This window comes from Chaetodon trifascialis, chromosome 22, assembly GCF_039877785.1.
Source record: "Chaetodon trifascialis isolate fChaTrf1 chromosome 22, fChaTrf1.hap1, whole genome shotgun sequence".
Lineage (NCBI taxonomy): Eukaryota > Metazoa > Chordata > Actinopteri > Chaetodontiformes > Chaetodontidae > Chaetodon > Chaetodon trifascialis.
The window spans coordinates 3,267,501-3,287,371 of NC_092077.1; the positions used below are offsets into that span (position 1 = coordinate 3,267,501).

A 19,871-nucleotide genomic window follows, 5' to 3' on the forward strand; every position below is an offset into this window, starting at 1 on the left:
GAATAGCTCCTGTCCCTGGTCTATCAGTGAAAATATAGGATCCTACATTGGTTCTGATTGCTCATGTCTGCACCCAATGTGGCCTTACTCTGTTAGACTGGACATAAATCTACCATCGTGACCTTCCCACTAGCCAGACCTGTTATTTTCCCTACCTGAGCTGGGGAAAGGAAGCTCCACTGTGGTCTCAGTGCCAAAGGGATGTGGGGCTGGTTCTGAGGAGAGAGGGGGTGTTGGTGAGGTTAGGGGTGTTGAGAATAAGAACGGAGATATGAGACTCCATCCAGCAAGCAGTTAGCCACAGATCAGCCCTGGGGGACAGCTAATCGATGAGGCTGTCGTCCAGCCTCATCATCTAGCCAGTGCTGGCCCAATTTCCCCCTGATGAGCTGGAGGCCACAGTCTAGGGAGGCTGGAGGAAGGTTAGAGTAGAGGGGAGCCCGATGGGTGACAATGCAGGGGAAGGTCAGCGCTGATAAGGGAGGATGCTCCATACTGGAGCTTTGGAAGGAGCGACTGACACCACTTGGGTTCAGCACAGCTTAGCTCAGCCACTGGTGCCTTGTATGTCATGGGTTAGGCTTGTTAGACAGGGGCCTAATAGCCAATAAGGGACACAGTTGTCACTTTGTGTATGATTGGTGTTGAGAACTCAGAGCCTGTGCAGCCAGCGTACTTGAGAACACAATTTCACTACCTAATCCTGGCCTATTGGAGGAGAAAAAAAAAATCACAATTTAAAGCAAAATGACAAATTTTATTCAAATAAATGTCAGTTTTTCTCCACTGCTGGAGATGATGGAATAGTGTTTCAACCAATAGCCAGTTCATACATTTTGAACATTCTTACCCTAGATGTGTACCATCACAGGCCACTTTCTTCAAGGATCAGCATTACAAGACTGAACTTGTCATGATGGATTGGCTAATAATCTACATGTCACCAGTTTGGTTTTGAGTCCCATTTTACAGGCTGTCTATTTCAAGGGATGCAAAAGGCGGCTGCAATTGGAAGAACCTTTGGAATGACAAAGGCTTGTCCAATCGTTGCTTTTCAAATTTTGGTGAGAAATGTGGATGTGAAATGTGAGGCAGTGAACGGTGCACAGCTCAATGCCTGGTGACACCAGAAAGTGGCACAACAAAATTTAATCATGCATCATCATGAAAAAGGTGGTTAAACATACACTGTTAATTGAAACAAGTTGACTTTATTCAGAAAATTGGAGACACGTGATTGCATTAAAGAGTTTGATTAGCCTAATTGATACCAAAGAAACTCATTTGTTTGAGTGAAATCGATTTGAATGCTAATAGTTGGAAATAACAAATTAGGTTGAGTCCAGTTCTTTATCATTCATTTTAAGCCAAAGAGAAAATTCAAAATATGTCTTATTTACTAAATAATATATAATAATATATTTAGAATAGTATAAGAGCAATGACACACCCTCACACACACACACACACACACACACACACACACACACACACACACACACACACACACACACACACACACATTGTTGTATACATAAAAAAATATTCCACATCAACATTTAACATCCATTTCTATCCCAAATGATATTGTTATCTTATCTAGATACATTTTGTCAGGGCAGGCCAGCCCTACACATGAAAGCTTATTTTATATTATCTTTTTTAAAATTTTGATTGTTAGCTAAACTGTACTCAGTTACAGCAGCCCGTCGAGTAAAGTTAAAGTGCAGTTCAGTTCACAAAGTGGAATTAGTAAATTGGGCTAGGCATCTGCCAGAGTGATGGATGAACTGAATAACCCACCTTCAGCACACTGATGAGGTGGGTTCTTCAGTCCAGCATCCACCCAAGCTTGGGACCACATCTCCCTGAAGGCAGTAGACTCCAACAGGAACGTCTCACCATCATTATGCTTAAAGAGTGTAGGAGACAAGAAATGAGAGTAATACTCCCACTGTGAAGCAGGACTTGCTTACAGAATCTGATTGAAATCATGTTAATAGCTTAAAATGCTGAACAAAACAATGTTACTCACAGAGCTACTCATGAAGAAGTTAAAAGGACTTTCCCCAAACCCGGCCGAGTGCCATGGTGACACAGGGCAGCTGGAGTAAGTAGGCTAACAGTTGATCAGTGAAACCTCTCCTCTTAAAGAACATTATTTAGGCTTAGACAGAAAACTCATCAATAAAAAATTCTTCATTATTTCTAAAACATTCAAAACAAGCCTCAAAAAGCATGATGGATGTTACTAAGTTTTGTGTAATGCCATTTAGTCATGTTCAAATTCACATGTAATTTTTAAGTAATATGTCAATTAAGCCTCAACCTGCCAAAGTTTACCATATGAAAAAAAATTAGCAGTGTCGGCTCCTTAACTTCACTGCAATCAAACTCGTATTCTTCCAATAACAGTCAAAAAATGTCAAGAAAATAGAGAACATGCCAGTGTTTTTGACTACAGATAACTTAGCTAGTCCAAACTACCCACTGCTGGAGACAGGGTGCCTTCAGTGAGATACAGACTGTGAGATCAATCATCAGAACATCCACCTCTGTCTCACCGCAAATGATGCATTCCTTTTGTGGAGTTTACATTCAGGCAGAGCAGGGTCATATTAACCCAAAAGAACCCACGGTGACACAGGTGTCACAAGTCCTTTAAATGTCCTGGAAAGTTCCTCATACAGCTTTATCCTTGGCTTTAACTCATGGAGTCCCTAAGTGACACATACTGAACATCCTGATTGGTCATGTGACAGGTCATGTGATTTTGTGTTCCCATAACAACATTTCCAAGATGTCTGTGTGCCAGGTTAACACATGTGACAGAACTAGCTAAATTTCAAAAGCTTGTTTTTTGTTGCTAAAGGTAAGATTCAAGCCATTTAAGAATTCTAATGCTTGCAAAACATGTCCTTTAATACATTTAACCTGTTGTGAACACGTTTCTTGAACAACTTGATATAAAACAAATCAGATAAATATCATTGTGACATATATGTCACATTGGGCCTTTAACCTTAAAATTGTCACGGAAAACCTAATGTGACATATGTCAGAAGAAGAAAAAATATTATGATCTGCTTAGTTAATTTAACTGATTCAATTCAATCCCCCATAATTTTCCTTGAAGGAGAAATGGGTCCGGGTTCTTATGGGTTAAATTAGTTGGTGCAGCATAGCTAATATCATGGCTTCCTCCATTTATGGCCACATTGTTCGATTACCAATTGATTTTTCAGTGGTACAGTACAGAATCCTGACATCTGTGAGTGCTGAGCATCACAGATGGAGAAAGAAAAAATAAAAGACCAGAGAAATTTAAAAACCACCAAAGTGAACATTTAGTACCAAAGATAGAGACAAAATAAATAGAAAATGTCAATATCCTCCTTTCCAGATGTGAAATTATTTTCTCTACATTGTATTCCCTGAAGAAAAACTCCGTAGCATGTCCTTGTGCGGCTGCTGTCTGATTGCCCAGCAGCAATCTGCCAGAGAAGATTTACAACATGCTGTTACAATTAAGCATCAGTGTCATAGGGCCAAGTGTTGCTGAACCTGTATGCATCCTAACAGTAATTAGATTTGGTGCAGTTGAGACTATTTTCTCTCTTTGACAATCTCCCTGTTTCTTCATTTGAGTGGAAAGTGAATACTCTAGTTAACACAGGCCTCCGAGGCAAATTGCTGGCATCGCAATACATCTTTAAAGTGTGTGCCTGTGGAAGCCATTCTTTCTCTTACTCCTACAACAAGAGGTCTCTAAAGACTCATTAGTCACAGTCACCTCTAAGTAAAGGAAGGAAGATGGAGGGAAGAAAGTGAAGGCATTACAGCAAGAGAGGAAGACAGCAGCTGACTGTAAGGTTAGAAACCATAATATGATTGCACACGATGACATGAATACAGCTATATAAATACTATACTTATAATAACGGATTTGATGTTCAGGGAGCCCTTTAATATCAGTCGAGCACCAGCTAGATCCCAAGATGAGTACTGAGCTCACACTCAGTGCATGTGTTATAGGTACAGGTGGGTGACAACACAAAGGGAAAAACCTGAACCTGAAGAAGTGGAGAAACAAAATAATGAAAACAGATGCTTCCATACAGGGTACATGGCTTACTGAATGCTTTGATGAGTGTACATATGAAGTGAACCATATGCTGTGGTCTTGACAGTCACCAGATCTCAACCAAACTGAATACCAATTTCAGATTTTGGAGCAGCATGATAAGACAGCAGGATACTTTAAATGAACTAGTTCATATGACAACGTCTAAAAGGTTTAAAGGGCAAACTGCATAGTACATGTTTCGAATAACCGCACTGTGGGTGAAAAGTCTGCCGTCATTGCAACATAATAGAGGTGGGTTACAATTGGGAATAATGGCACACACTTTCAGTCAGTCAAGCAGATGGGAGTAAAAATGGGAATGTCACCCTCCTTTGCCAGATCCAGGAAAATATCTCCATCGATGCAGAAAAATGAGCACAGCTGAAATCTGAATTGCATGATTTTCAGCTGTGCAGGTTGTTGCAAGTCTACTTACAGAAATGACCAATCACCTTTAAATTGACATATTTTGATAATCCTTGATTCCTGGCTTCAGCTTCCATGTTAACTGAAGATGACGTTGTTGGCAGGACAAAAATGTTAGTTGCTAATGAGTCTTCAGGACATTGCAAAACATTATAACTCTATATAAATCTAGAAATTGAACACAAATACTTCAATTTCTAAGGCTACACATAATCAAAACTATGTTGACGCTCATAGTGGAACAAACACTTCATGATGAGTTTTCCTTTCATTAGTTGACAGCAGATATTTTGTTTAAATGAACTGTATTTGTATACTTAGGGTTTGTTAGATGATCTGAATATTTCAGTATTTCCTCCACATGTGTTGGTGTCAGAGAAGAAAGGTCTCCGCCATGAAATACTATAATTTTCCACTGAAAGCGAGGCTGAAGTTTGAATAGGGTGATCATCTCATCAAATCAGGATGAATCAGGCTTCATTGCAGGTTTTATAGACATACTGTGGAAGCTAATACAGTAAAACCATATCCTTTTTATTTTATCAGTAATGACCAATACAAACTAGCTGATATCTAATGATTTATTTGAAGTTCAGTGGCAGAAAACCAATATATCAGCATTATCTAATAGAAAGAGCTACACAGACTCTTCTGTTGTTTTTAAGAAAGTGCAAATACCAGGGCAACACATGGTCCTTTATTCGACACGCCTGTGACGGGCCCAGTGCAATATCCTCATCATAATTGGTGCACAGATGTCACATATGCTGTTGACATTTAACCGAGCAGAAACAATTTGGCCGTGTGAAATAAGTGGAGGGCAGGGATAAGAGCTGGGAGGAGGACCAAGAGGAAGAAGAGAGGGAGACACAGTGCTAGTAGTAGAAAGAACATGTAAAAAAAGGCAGATGCAGTTAAAGTGGGAGATAGGCAGGGCATTTTTATAAGAGTGGATGACACCATTATATGAAACACAGCTCTGCCCAGCTGCATGGATACAAGTCTAGTTTGGTAAGCTCCAATCAGAACTCCAATCCAATTTTATAATTCATCTCTGTTTATACAGAAGCAGCTGCTCCTTATGCTGGCATTCACCTGTGGTATATGTACAGCACAAGTTCCCTGCCAACACTATCACAGGGCAATGAGAGAAATAGACTTTCTACACCATTCCTTTAAATTCATTCCAGTCTAATGCCATATGTGTGTCATTTAGCTGTTCCCTCCTCAGGGCTGTCTCTAACATTGAGAATACCAAGGTCATGTCTTAAGCACTGTGTCTGGAAATGTTGGCCTTTTAATGACCTGAGATGGAGTTTATATTCTACAGCTACACACAAATTACATTGGGTGGCTTTTGAGTGGTGATTCTTTTAGTTAGTTAGTTTTGACAAAAAATATTTTTGAGATGATAACATAATGCTAGGGTGAAAAGTTGATGGGGGCGAGTAAGTAGCAAGTTTGGAGAAAACACGTCAGCTATGACTGAGCTGATTTTATGTACAAAGTCTGCCTTGCTGTCTCTTTCATATGTGGTCTGGGCATTAATAAGCGTAGCTTTAAAAGTACTTCCTGATAGGATGCTCTTGATTTTCCTTGAACAAAGCTTCCAAGGAGGAGTAATCAAGGGTACTTGATTCATTTCCTACAGCACTGGGAAGTTTGACAGGATGGTATACTTAAGATCAGCTTGGAATCACTTACTTTACATACTCTACGGGTGACTGACAGACTAGAATGCTCATTTCATCCAGCGCTTCCTCAAAACATTTGGTTTTATTTCCAGAAACACATCATTCTCACACTTTGTGGTAGTTTGTGCCAATACCTACGGTGTATTTGAATCCTACTAATTGGTCCCAAATGGATGTAACAAATCATGCTCTCAATCTGCCCTGCAGCCCTGAATAAATGCTGCAAACAGCCCAAGCTCATCAGGTGCCTCCTGAGTTCCATCCACCCTGTGCAGCTTCCAGCACCGAACTCAGTAGTCTTAACATCCAGGGAAGTTAAAGGAGGCAAGACTCACTGTCCCCATCCCATCACACCAGCTCAACCTCCCCCCTGGTAAACACTGGCACCGCTGCTTGCCGACCTTGTCCAACCAGCACATTGAGGGAGATAAGCGGCCCTCAGGACAATACAGCAAGAGTTACTGCCCTTATGTATTCAACATAATCTCCACTTGGTGCTGTGCTGAAAGGTCAAGCGTAACTGTGCAACACCCCCCTCCCCCGCCCACCCACCCCAGCTGCAGGTGGAAAGGAACCCCTGCCTGAAACAGATATAATTCCATTCATATATACCAGAGCCCCCTTCCACTCAAACCAACCCCCAACCCTTAAGCCCCGCATATCCCCCATCCCCCCTTGTAATTGAGCTGACTGTTTCCTAGAGGAGAACTCCTCGTCTGCACATGGGTGGGGGCGGCACGATAGTCAGGAAGCTAGTGCTGCATCTGGCTAGGCCTGCTAGCCTACAGCTTAGTACTAATGATGAGATTCTTGCTTTGATGCTTATGTAAACCCCTCCCCTCCTCTGTCTCTTTGTGTGGTGTAGGTTTTGTGTGGGAGACAAGTTTTTCCTGAAGAACAACATGATCCTGTGCCAGACAGACTACGAGGAGGGGCTGATGAAGGAGGGCTATGCTCCCCAGGTCCGCTGACCCTCGTAGACCAACAAGGAGGAGGAAGAGGAGGAGTGGGAGAAAGAGAGAGACTGAAGGAGAGCTTGTAATCACACAAGAAAAAGCACTATTGCCTCCTGTCCAGCTCCCGTCCCCCACATGTACATAACTAAGCAAGCCTCCCTGGGAGGGGGACACACTGCTGTACAGAATAGCCATAGAGACCGCCAGTGTGGCAGGAAAAGGCCCTGGAAGCCTACAACAAACTACAAGTATGAAAAAAAAAGTTTGTCCATTTCTTTGTTTGTGACTTACGGATGCTGCCTCTTTCCTCCTGGCCAACAAACGCCTGCCTCAGAGCAATTTCTAACCAACTGCTGATCCTGGTTGTTGGAAGAAAAAAAAATTACCCAAAAGCAATCTTGTCTCACCTTACCAGACAAGGACAGACAGTGTTTCCACCTGACTTCACAGTCCAACAACTTGTACTTGAATCTAAAATACACTGAAGTATTGTCAATCAATGTAATTTTGAGATAAAGACCTTTTTACTGTATATCAGATTAAAAACACAGTGAATGTAACTGAAGAGCATCAAAAATAATGCTGATGACTGATTTGTTGCGACGGATGTCTGTGTGTGAATGTGAAGGTATGACTTAGGTTACTTTTGGGGACACATTTCAAACTCAAGACCTGTTAATTGGGGATATCTGGTGTAATTGGGTCAAAAGCTGTTCCACCAATTGGAAAACAGCTATTTTTGGTTCAGTTGTTAAGTTTAGCGTTAGGTTAAGTTTGCTAAGGTTAGGGTTAGGGGTAGGAAAGTAGCTGTGAGGGGTAGGGATAGAGTAAGTCTCCAGGAAGTTACTGCAAGTCTATGTAATGTCTCCAACAGTACCCTAATTAGGTGTGTTTGAGTGTATGTGCGTGTGTACTTCTACAGCTATCTTTGTGAGAACCAATTTGAGTTTTAGACCCTGTGAGGACATTTTTGGAAAGTGAGGACACTTTCGCCATTCCCCACTTTCAGACAGACCTTCAAAGGGCATAGGGTAGGCATTGGGGTTTGGCATTTAGTTGTGATGGTTAAGTTAGGGTAAGAGCTTAGGGAATGCATTATATCATTGAGTGTCCTCGCAAGCATAGAAGTACAATTGTGTGTGTGTGTGTGTGTGTGCGTGCGTGCGTGCGTGCGTGCGTGCGTGCGTGCGTGCGTGCGTGTGTGTGTGAGGGTGTGAGCATGTGGATCCCTCTTCAGGTTGAAGACCTCAGTCTTGCAGTCTCACAAGGCTTGGTCTGGTCCATAGAGTCCTTTCATAATGTAAAGATTCCTAAATTGATCATAAGAGTATCAACATGCTTACACACAGCTGCATTGTTTAATAGTCAAGTAATCAGAGTTTGTGAAATAATCAATGCTTTTTTTCTCGATGGATTGATTCTTGCACACACTATAAAAAACATATTTGAGACCACTAAGTCACTAGAAGACCACTGAGCCACTGTGCTGTTGACTCTTGAAAACTAGTGTCCCATGCTGTGGGTCTTAGGTTTGGAATCACCATTTCAGAGTAAGTGTAAAAATACCATTGGCTGTTTTGAAGTCAATGAAAAGATCTTTTCTGGTCAAAGTAATCAGCTTTTGAATGCTTCAAAGCTGCACAAATTAGTATTTGTCTTTATATTAAATATGGATAAAAGGACTACTGTTAATGTGAAAGGCATCTCTGGTAGTGATGAAGCCACAGAGAATCATTATGTGACTTTCAGCTCTGAGTTTTTCAGCCTCTTGACTGTTCAGCACCAAACAGCAAAGTAAATAAATTGGTGAAGAAAATATTTAGCAGCTAAAGAGCCAGATATTTTTCACTGGAGTTGGTGGAGACTAAATCAGACCAATGAGATGCTAATGTTGCTCTATGTCTGCTGGATGTTACAACTGGTTGCTAACACATTAGGCAACAACTTTGGTTTCCAGGATAATACAGTATGTCAGATGTTTTCATCTTGCACTACCACCCCCTAGTGGCCAGACGGATCAATTAAAGTACCACTAAATGTTATGGATCAGATTTTATGCCTGTAGACAAACTTCTGGGTGTGCAAGACTGTCTCTCATGAGGTGACAAGGGTCACTTCCATACCTGAAATGCATTCCATCAGAGCTACTTTCAATAGTGTTTGGGCAGCCCAGGTTTGGACTATGACTGCAGCCTTGTTCTTGTGAAGGATGGTATTTTTGTTGGGGACAGTCTTTCTATTTATTAAAAACTTGTTTTCACACTGCATCACCTTGGATTTATAAGTTTATCTGATATTTTTGTCAAAATTGCATTATTCACATATCCTGTCTGTGATTCAGTGTCAGCTTCTGAACATTACGTAAGGTAATATTTTAAGTTGTATGCTTTTTTTGGACTCTTTATGAAGAAAACAAATTCATTCTATTCAATCAAACTCGTATTTGGTTCTATAAGAGGACCAATCAGATTCTGCTTCTTTGTCACATGGCTGCACTGTTCAGTGACAGCAGGACAAGAAGACAGGAGATGGTCAAGATCGAGGATTTTATTGATGGTTTGATGAAGAACAGCTGTTCAAATGCAAGGCAAGTTAAATTGTAATTTTTTAGTTTTTTTGATAGTTTTAGATGTTAATGACATTATTGTCATTTTTAGCTACCGTGCTAGCCAGCTAATGCTAGCTTCCTGTTAGTTGGCAGCTAATGCAAACATTAAGAGGCAAACACGAAACCATAGGTTTGTGTTTTTGAAGTTCCTTTATTTCACTCACAGGCAATGTCGTAAGGTGGAGGTTAAGTTTTGACCTTTTTCCATCCTGTGTGTTTGTATTGAGCTGGATACCAGCATTAATTAGGTAGCGTGATAGCTAGCTAACTCCTCAACAGGACCTAAAATGACCAAAAAACAGATCTTGCCCGGCTTTTTGTACTACTGTCCTTTAGAAGACATCAATAAAATCTTTGATCTGACTTGCAATGACTTGAGACAATGTTTGACAAAGTATGTCTTCTTGCAGTTCTTTAAAACATCTTAAAGTCTTACATTTTATAAAAATGAAGCCTTATGTCATTAAATAGCTTACATTTTAATTGAGTCAACATTTCTGACATAAAACGAAACCTAATACTGCTTTTATACTGACCTACTGCACTTACTTGACGGCATAGTTCCAATGGTAGATGAACTAAACAAACATTGTATTTACCTACAAAAAATTGACCTCGGCACTGGACCAAATATTTGGCACTGACCTTTATACTTAGCCTGCAATGCATTCTTGACGTGAAAATATTCCTCCCAAAACAAGAAGTAAATGTCCTAAAAATGTTGGTAAAAGCATTACATTCAACCTATTAGAACACTATTGTCATGTTTGAAAATTAATTATGAGCAAATTGTTTGTGTTCCTTGAAACTCATTGCTTCTTCTCATTTTTTGAAAGATCGAACCTTTAATTCCAAGCAGTAAGTGAATTCTTTGAACTAGGTTATTATCTGTATTTGACCACAATTACAAATCTGGTAGAATTGTGACATTGCTTGGAACACAGATAAAACTTATATTTCCAAGGTGGCGAGTGGTCAAATTGAAATGAGGGGAAATTCTCGTAGAGGCAGGTTGTTGTAGCAGTTGTAGGGTTTTATGGATCAGTTGGGATGGTGGGGGTTGGTTACCTTTTGTATACTATTTATTTGATAAGCATTCAGTGTATCACTTGTTGTCCAAAATTTGGCATAGTTTGACATGCTGATACTTGAATCCAAGCAATGATTTCTCAATCACCGTTTGACTTATGTAGAGGATGGCTGTGTCTTTTTCAACAAAGCTTTGGGTTCAGTCACCTTAAGACCTGGTCAGCTTGGTCACAATGGCTTCCTTCTGCAGAGAAGTTAATGTTCCTTTCTGCAGAGAAGAAAACAAATCTTTGATTTTCAGGATGAAATATCAGCACCTGAGCATACGCAATAATGCTCAGCAACATTTCTTTGCTGGAAAAGAAAGAAACCCTTATTTAATTTGTAAATTGTGGGTGTACATAAACAATCCAGTATTACAGCAGTTTGTGAAATTGTCACAAAATTCAGTCTATTAGCTCATGTACACAGGCCTGAATTTTCCATTTTTTCATGATGTTCTGCCTGACTTTTAAAATTCACATTCATGTACACAAATCCTATTTGTGTAAAACTATATGATGAACTAATTTTTTATTAACATTTAACCAAAATCAATATTTCCCTAATCTTAAGCAAAGTGCTTTTGTTGCCTAAACCTAACCACATGACATGAACTCTGGATTCTGGTGTCACAGTCCATTGTATGGCTGACATCCACCCCGACTACCTCCATGCGACTCCAGCGCAGTTCATAAATGTAGTGTTTAATTCACTCAAAGAACAGCGGTGCAGGGACAAAACATAACTCCAATTGAAATACATTAGTCTGAAAGTCGTGTTGTGAAAAAAATGGAAAATTTGTGTCCATGTACACGAATACTATAGATTCAATTTCACGAGTATGACATGAACTGTCGTGATACTGACATTAAAGAAATGTTCATTTTTGCTTGCTATTGCACAACGGTTTCTTTTTATGTGTCATCCAGCATGAGATGTTTATTTTTAGGACAACGCTTGTAAATACTGTAATTGTAATAATTTTAAGCACAAATGTAATACAGTTTTATTGTGTTACCAGTGAGTGTGGTGTCTTTTTTCTTTCATTCTTATAGGGGTAACTGTTATTTCAATAGTTGTCAGAATGAGATTTATAACTTAAGAAACTTTACACTTTCATAGTTTACATATCCATTATATACATATCCATATACATGTCACTGTGTTTGCTGAAGCAACTAAGGTTAAGTATCTAGCTCAAGGGCACAGCATTAGATGCAAACCAGCTGCCAGAAAGAGCCTGTTCCCTGTCCATTACCCTAACCAGCAGAGCATGTTGCAGCCTATGATTTATGATTGATCTAAAGTGCAATCATTTCCTCAGTTTGTTGTCTCTGCTGTTTGCAAAATGCCCTTTTCAGTTTTGTTCCAATGAAAGGGAGCTTACAAAACCTCAGAGTGAAGAGAGTGACGAGCCTCGGTTGCAGAGTTGAAATTTCCCATTCAAATGAGATCTTCACACATTTTTCAAATCCATCTTTTGTTCAGCTCTAAAAACACAATAGGCTTTCATCTTGTCAGAGGAAAAAGTGGATTTACTATTGTGGTACTGTCATGTGTCAAACTTGGAACAAGAGAAAAAAACCAATGCTTCATTTATACTTTGCCGTCAGTAGCTTTCAAGACACGGCGCCAGCCATCACCTCGTGGGTTGTTTCAACTAATTACTTGGATTTCAATTTAGAATAATCTGGAATGTCGAGGTAAAACATTTGGATTAAAGTTATTGTTCTAATTAGCGAGGTGCTTCTAAAGTGCCCTGTGAAGTTTGTCGACACCAATGCTTACATCACATTACAGAGCATAATATCCGAGGCCAATTAAGCTAATTGAATTTCTTTATCCAAAGACACAAAGAAGAGAGAGAAACTCTTTGATTAGGTTCAAGCTGTTGAAAGGCCCTTAGTAGATGAAAACACAGAGTAGATCAAGATTACAGCCCAGTCAAATGAAAAGAAAGTGTGGCAACCATAGGGAGAATTCTCACTAATGGCAAGCATGAGCCAGGTATTATTATGGCTCAACTGTTCTGGAGTCAGACGTTAACCCTGGAATCTTGATGCTGATAATGTGGCATAATTACCGCCATGTTGTCTAGTGTCATAGGGATGAGGCAACACAATGTAACGGTCAGCTGATCCATTACAACATATTCAGATGAATGAAGGTGGTGTTTGTATGATTTTTCACAAGCCTAATCGAACATGGAATGCCTTTTGCTAGCCAAGGAGAGGTCAAGAAGACTTTACCCATTTACCATTTACCCATATACTGTATACATTCAAGGTTCAGTGATTGGTCAGTCTGCAACATAGTAGACACATCTACAATGAAACACAAGTTGTCGCCCCTTTATGCCACATAAGAAATCTATCATAAAATGTAACAGATGGTGTTATAATCATTATGGTCAAAAGAGTGTTTTCATGTGCAGTACCCATGCAGGTCCTTCAAAAACAATGTAAAACTAGTGCTGTCAAAAATATTGCATTATTAATGCATTAACGCAAATCAATTTTAATGGCATCATTTTTTTTATTGCAAGATTAACTTTGTGACCTATAGTGAACTTGTTTTTTTTTTTTTAAGCTGTGGCCACTGCTAGCAAGGGTTAGGTTTAGGGTTAGGGTGTTTTGATCCCTTAGAAAGGGCTGTTGAAGGGGCTTGACAGCACTAGTAAAAACCTTACATCTTGAACCAAAAAAAAAAAGAAAACAAAAAGAAAATGTAAGTGCAGATGATAAAAGACTGCTCTGAAATGATATGCTTATTTATTTTAGATTTTAGGGTCAAATTTTACCCCTTTTGACATTTAACAGCTGTAAGAACACACTGAATGTCATTCTTTTAGCCTGAAATTTGATGACTTTTCCTAATGTGACCCAAAATGCACAAAAATCTAAATTTCTAAAAATATACTTTTGTAGAGGTGCCACATTTTTTGTACATTGAAGCTGCTTTTCCAGGGCCTATATCTAATGAAATGGATTTTAGATCTACCAGTAAAGAAAATGGCGGTTTTAAGGAATCTTGAAACTGTGGAACTGAACATGCCATGTCTGTATATTTTTATTCTCGTGACAGTGTCACAAGAACAAATATTTGCACATTTTCCTATCACTGTTTTGAATACTAGTTTGCAATTGCCAAATACTTTTTTGTTTTGCTTGTGAAATGTTAGTAAATTTTAAGTTAATAGTTAATAGATAGTATATGAGGATTTTTTTTATGATATAGCAGTTAAGACAGTGTTTGATGTTTGTAATGTTATAAATGATTATATAATAAACCTGACAGTTCCCAAAATGTTCCCTATTTTCAGTTTTGATAAAATATATTCAAATTGAAATTATGGCTGTTATATTTTTCATGTCTTAAGTAAAACAGGTAGGACATGATTTTATGTGACAGTGGATGTCTCACACTGAAATTTTAATTAAGGATTAATTGCACATTTGTTAACATCAGGTAGGCTATTTATGCATTCTAAACAGATCTGCGGTTCGAAGTTCGGTATAGACACTTAAGACAGGATTCCTGGGCTGGGTCACAATTGACCCGGACCACACTGTGAAGTCATAGAATATGAAAAGTATGTAAGAGTTAATGATGACACTTTCTGTTCAGTCTGATGAAACAATTGTGATTGGATAGTGCAGACTATTATTTATGAGACTGCCAAAATATGCAAAAGTTGAATAGCCTCATCCCACTATTAAATATACAATTCATAAGCAAGCAGTCTTAGGCCTACTCTCAACTCTTGCATATTGATTAATCAATACTGGCAAACAGAGACACACACCCAATACTTTTAGACAACTCAGGGAAACAATTTACACGAAAGTGATGTGTAAAGTGATTGTGTCCTACCACTAAACTTTGGTGGCTCAGGATGGGTCTAATTAAACTGCAACCAGCATTTCCCAAATGAACGGAATCTCCCCAATAAACTTCTTCCACCCAGTCTTCCATTTTTGGTCAGGTCCCTCTCAAAAGCAGATTGAATTGAATGGGCTTTTTTATCACATGAAACTGTAGAAGCTCTGTAACTTAAGAAAACCTCAAATGCTGTGAGGACACTTGGCATTGCCTCAAGGGCCCTGTGGAAATTACTGAGCAATGTTTTCAGTGTCCATTTCCCATCATTTGGAAGTGTGGAACTGTCCGTGTTCCTGAGAATCAGCTGTCAGTCCAAGTGACCGTGAACACAGCATCAGTGAACATGATTCCAATCGATGTAAGCAGGGGTTTCACTTTTTCTGAATCCAGGAAGGAGCTGCTCTCTAGGTCGAGTGCACTGTTTCAGTCTCCAAAAAAATCCTCAATAGGCCTCTCATTGGTCAAGGATTTCTCTTCCCAGCTCAACTTGAAGGAGTCTTTGAACCCCACCCATTGTCCCAGACATCGGGGAGACCTCATCACACGAGTGTGAGTGTGCTCAGGTGAGCTTTTTTTTTTTACAACTGTAGTTCTGATACAAGTGTTTGTGTTAGACTTTTTTGCATCAAGTGCACCTGTGTGACATTTATTAATTCAGAACTAAAACACATGATCAAGACATAAAATATGAAAAGACAATAGGATATATCAAAAACATGAGCGGCATATTGTGACTAAAACAAATGCTTTGGTCAGCGCTCCCTAAAGAAAAGATTTGGCTGCAAAAAATGGTATTGACAGTTTGAGATCAACTCATCTACACACATTTTGACAGAAGTAATATGAGGGCATTAAAATACAGTGTGTTAGAACTTTGGTAATATTATTTCAATTGCCATATTACATAACTGCTGGCTAATAAGCATTCATCAGATATCAATAATATCAACCCTTATGATGATATTCAACCAAGGGAATAAGAACTTAAAAACACTATAGATCTGATGAAGAGAAACAGCCATCTCACTAATTACCAACACAAACCTGTGGCCTGTGGCTGGCTCTGTCCAGATAGCAGCATTCTGTTCCTCCTAGGTTGCAAAATGTAAATAATATATTTATTCAGTTCCTTTATATCAGGCATTGACCACGCATTTATGTGCTAATTCTCAAAAAAATAAACTTGAAGTGTAAATACACACTTCAGGCAGCCGTTACACCCATGAGACACTTCTGAACTGCCAGCCTGCACAGAGCAGTGCAAACAGAGCTGCATAAATTAACATTAGACCGGATCTGTTGTGTGAGATGTGTTGATAGGAAAAACGTGGCTGACCAGGTTGTGCTGAGGCAATATCACAAATCATATAATCAGAATATATATGGTAATGCATTACTCCACACAGACATTAATTGACTACTTTCAAATTAAACTAGTAACCTGTAATATATTACATTTTAACAGTAAATTGCCCAGAACTGTAAATGGAAAGCAGTGTTGACAGTTTTAGAATGAAGCTGCCAATAGCCAATATTCTGTGACTTGAAATTACCCAAAGTATGACCTATTTAAAAACTAGCTGATATGATCTTCAAGCTGATTGTGGGTGGAGCTCCTCTAAACAGCTCTGACATGCTGCAGTACTCTTTGTCTTTGTTCCCAAAGTGATTTTCACTATTCATACTACCATAGCTAATACTGAAAAGTTGATGATATACAGGACATAATGTGCTTTATCTTTCTCGTTCCAGCACTTTGTAGTCTCCCCTTCTGCCCGATGCAAAGAAATGCCACAAAATTGACCAGAAAGTAACAGCTGAGCTGACTTTGCCACACTGATTACTCACTGACAATGAATCAGTTTCAGTTATGTTGTTGCAGGTCTTCATAGAACATGTTAGTTTAAGCCAAACAAGCAATTATTAGCATTGCCACTTTACTTGTACAGAACAAAAGCTAGATGAAGCCCCAGGGGAAATACTGCAAATCCATGATAAATTAACTTTGCATATTTCCATTGTAATGGTGGAGTGAACTACATAGAATATTTCTTCTGCCTATGTAGCTGACTTGAGAAAGTTTCTTGCATATGAGCTAAAGTCAGCCTCCTCTTGCTCCCTTGCATCTGTCTGAAATTTGGATTAGTCCTTCACATAAACACTCAGCTTTACTAAAGGGAAGCTGAACTGGGAGGCACAACACTGCAAGACTGTGTTTTATTTAAGAGTGTTTATTACAATATCAGCGCTCACAGCTCACTGGGGCCTTCAGTGAGATGTGCACTCCCCTCCCTCCTCTTGAAAAGAGGGTAAAAAAAATACATCAAAGTAGAAGAAATCCCGATAAAACTAAATAAAGTGAAAAGCAACAACTTGGCCATGGCCCTTTCAGCTACAGTGAGCTGACGAAGCACAAAGAAAAACATAGATCCCGAGCTCTCCCACAATAGGGTCCGCAGTCATTAAGAGCATTTAGAAAAAGCATTAGCTGCCAGGCTGCGTATCGTTAGCGTCTTCATCCCTGTGTTACAGCTGACCCTGGAGTTAGCATTGGGTGTGTAGTTAGCCCTGCTCTCCTTTGCCAAACGGCTCCAGGGGCAAAAATAATGATCTTTACAGACATGCCAATGCTATCTGGACCAGATAACACTGCTTTAATGATTCCTTATCCTTTGGCCCTTTCAAGGAGATGGGCGCCCTGGCAAATATATGCCTGTTGTTGGGTCATTAGCTCTTTATTGCAGGGATAATGGACTTTCGTATTTTTGGTCTGATTTGAATGTATTACCCAACTGAGTACAACCCTCCAAAAGTACAACCCTCCTTAGCAACAATACACAACACTCCGGTCATCATTACAGATTCACCAATCAGGCGCTGGTAGGTAAAACAAATTATGACATTTGCTTTATAAAAAGAAAAGATGAACATCAAATTAGGATATATAATTATCTGGATAATGACTGTTTGTACCAAAGTCATGACTCTCTGAAGTTACTGCCAGAGAACTATCTCACCACCAATTATGTAGATGTTCCATCTGTGCTGGTAATATGTTGTCCATTAAAACTGATCCACCAACACTTTGACATGGTCCATAAAAAGCAATCTGCAAAACTAATAGATAGATAGATAGATAGATAGATAGATAGATAGATAGATAGATAGATAGATAGATAGATAGATAGATAGATAGATAGATAGATAGATAGACATTCATGTTCCTCAGGCTGAAAACAAAAACAATAATTAATTAAGTATGAGACAACAGTGTGTGTGTGTGTGTGTGTGTGTGTGTGTGTGTGTGTGTGTGTGTGTGTGTGCGTGTGTGTGTGTGTGTGTGTGTGTGTCCTTTTTGTCTAGATTATCGTTTTATTGAGGATGAACCCTACTGTAGACCAACAGTAGACCAATATTTGACTTGACTCTTCATAACAAATATTAAAACCATCATCAAGTATCACACACAAGTTGCACACAGGATGTCTTGTAATTCAATTGGTAGATTACACTCGAAGTTGTTAAGCAGGTTCATGCTTGCAATAGGATGAAATCAGTTGAGTTTAATGACTCTTTGCTGTTTCCTTTAGTTTAACTGTCCTGACAAAGTTTACACCAGGGCTATTGAATCAGCAGCCCTGGGGTCTGATTGATTCAATGAAGAAAATTCCGTCAACCACAAGGAGAGAAGAGGTCCTTGCATCAGATGCCTTCATGCCACTCTTTTGGACAAAGTCAGAGGTGAGGTCTTTGGTGGAGGATGAATCAACAGACAATAGCAATGTGGCACTGCTATGCCTCTGTGTTAGATTCTTTTCATGACAGTCGCCTTTAGGAGGATTTACTCGGATTAATTCCCGTGGAGATTCTCATGAAACTCTCACATTCTTTGACCAAGTTGGACTTGGAATGTATTAATATACTGATAAGAGATGGTGCACCTGTGATGGTGGGCAAGACACAGGGCTTGTCCGCTGGGTTGTTGATTGTATCTGCACAGCTGTAATTGCTACATTGCCTTATACACCAAAGTCTCGTGTGCGTGGTGAGTTAAAACAGATCGTGTACTCTCATGGCAGTCATTAATTGTGCTTCCATCTTACAACACCACTTGAACAGGTTGTACGTTACTGATGAATATAACTTAGGTGTTTTGAAATGAATGCATTCTGAACTTGATGTGGTATGGCTCACCTGGACTGACCATTGGAATGTGTGATGCTATTTCAGTGTAGAAATACTTTGTCTTGATAAAATACTATGCACTGATATGTTGTTATTATTCAGTGCCATACGGTGCACTCATGTTTGTTTTGGACTGATTTCTGAACATGGTGTACATTGCCATTTGAATATAGAAATGCTTTGGGCCTATGTGTTTTGATACAGTGCTGCCGTTGTTGCTATGTATTTGCAAAATATAATATATGCACTCATATGTTGTTGTTGTTGTGTTGTACTTAACTGTATCTGTGGCTGCTAATATGATTGATTGTATTTCAGTTATATTTCAAGGCATATTTCTCAGGATGATTTGGGGTCCTTTACATGTCCACAGTCCCACTATCAGTTGTGTCCACAGGATGGCCAGAGGGGCCTAGAATTTAGATTGTGTTCTGATTGCTAGCCTGGATTATGCACACCATATGTTTGTTAACATTTGAAGCTAAGTCCTATTGTCACTATCACACAGAAAAGACAAATTTCCATGATCACTTTAATTTTCTTACCTTACTGAGATGACAGAAATTATTTAACAGTATGTGTCAGTAAATGGCAGAATGAAAAAGCCATATATCAATACCAGGCTACATAGCTTTTGGATTCTATAATAAAATTCTATGTTTATACATGGTTTGGTATGTATTTATCTTATGTTACAATATCTGTGTCACATCAGCCAGCTCCTTTTCTGCTGCCCCTCTCTCTGTCTCATCTGCACACCTGCTCAGCCAGTGCACACCTGAGACCAATCACCACCTGTGCCATACTTAAGTGGCTCCCTCACACTCACTCTTTGCCAGATTGTTCTTAGCCCTTATGCAAGACTCTCCAGCGTATACTTTCGGACATATTACCCGCTTTCGACCCAGCCTGCCTTTGACCTC

At 39.3% G+C, this 19,871-nt stretch overlaps 1 protein-coding gene across 3 annotated transcripts in view; it reads left to right on the forward strand.

Moving 5' to 3' along the window:
* lmo3 (LIM domain only 3) overlaps positions 1 to 11,898 on the forward strand; it is a 59,699-nt gene extending 47,801 nt beyond the window's left edge. For all 3 annotated transcript variants that reach the window (XM_070992202.1, XM_070992203.1, XM_070992201.1), the window contains exon 4: positions 7,112 to 11,898. In XM_070992202.1, coding sequence (XP_070848303.1) covers positions 7,112 to 7,217 — 106 coding nt within the window. In that variant the 3' untranslated portion in view covers positions 7,218 to 11,898. The remainder of the gene's footprint in view (positions 1 to 7,111) is intronic.
* The last annotated feature ends 7,973 nt before the right edge of the window (positions 11,899 to 19,871 follow it).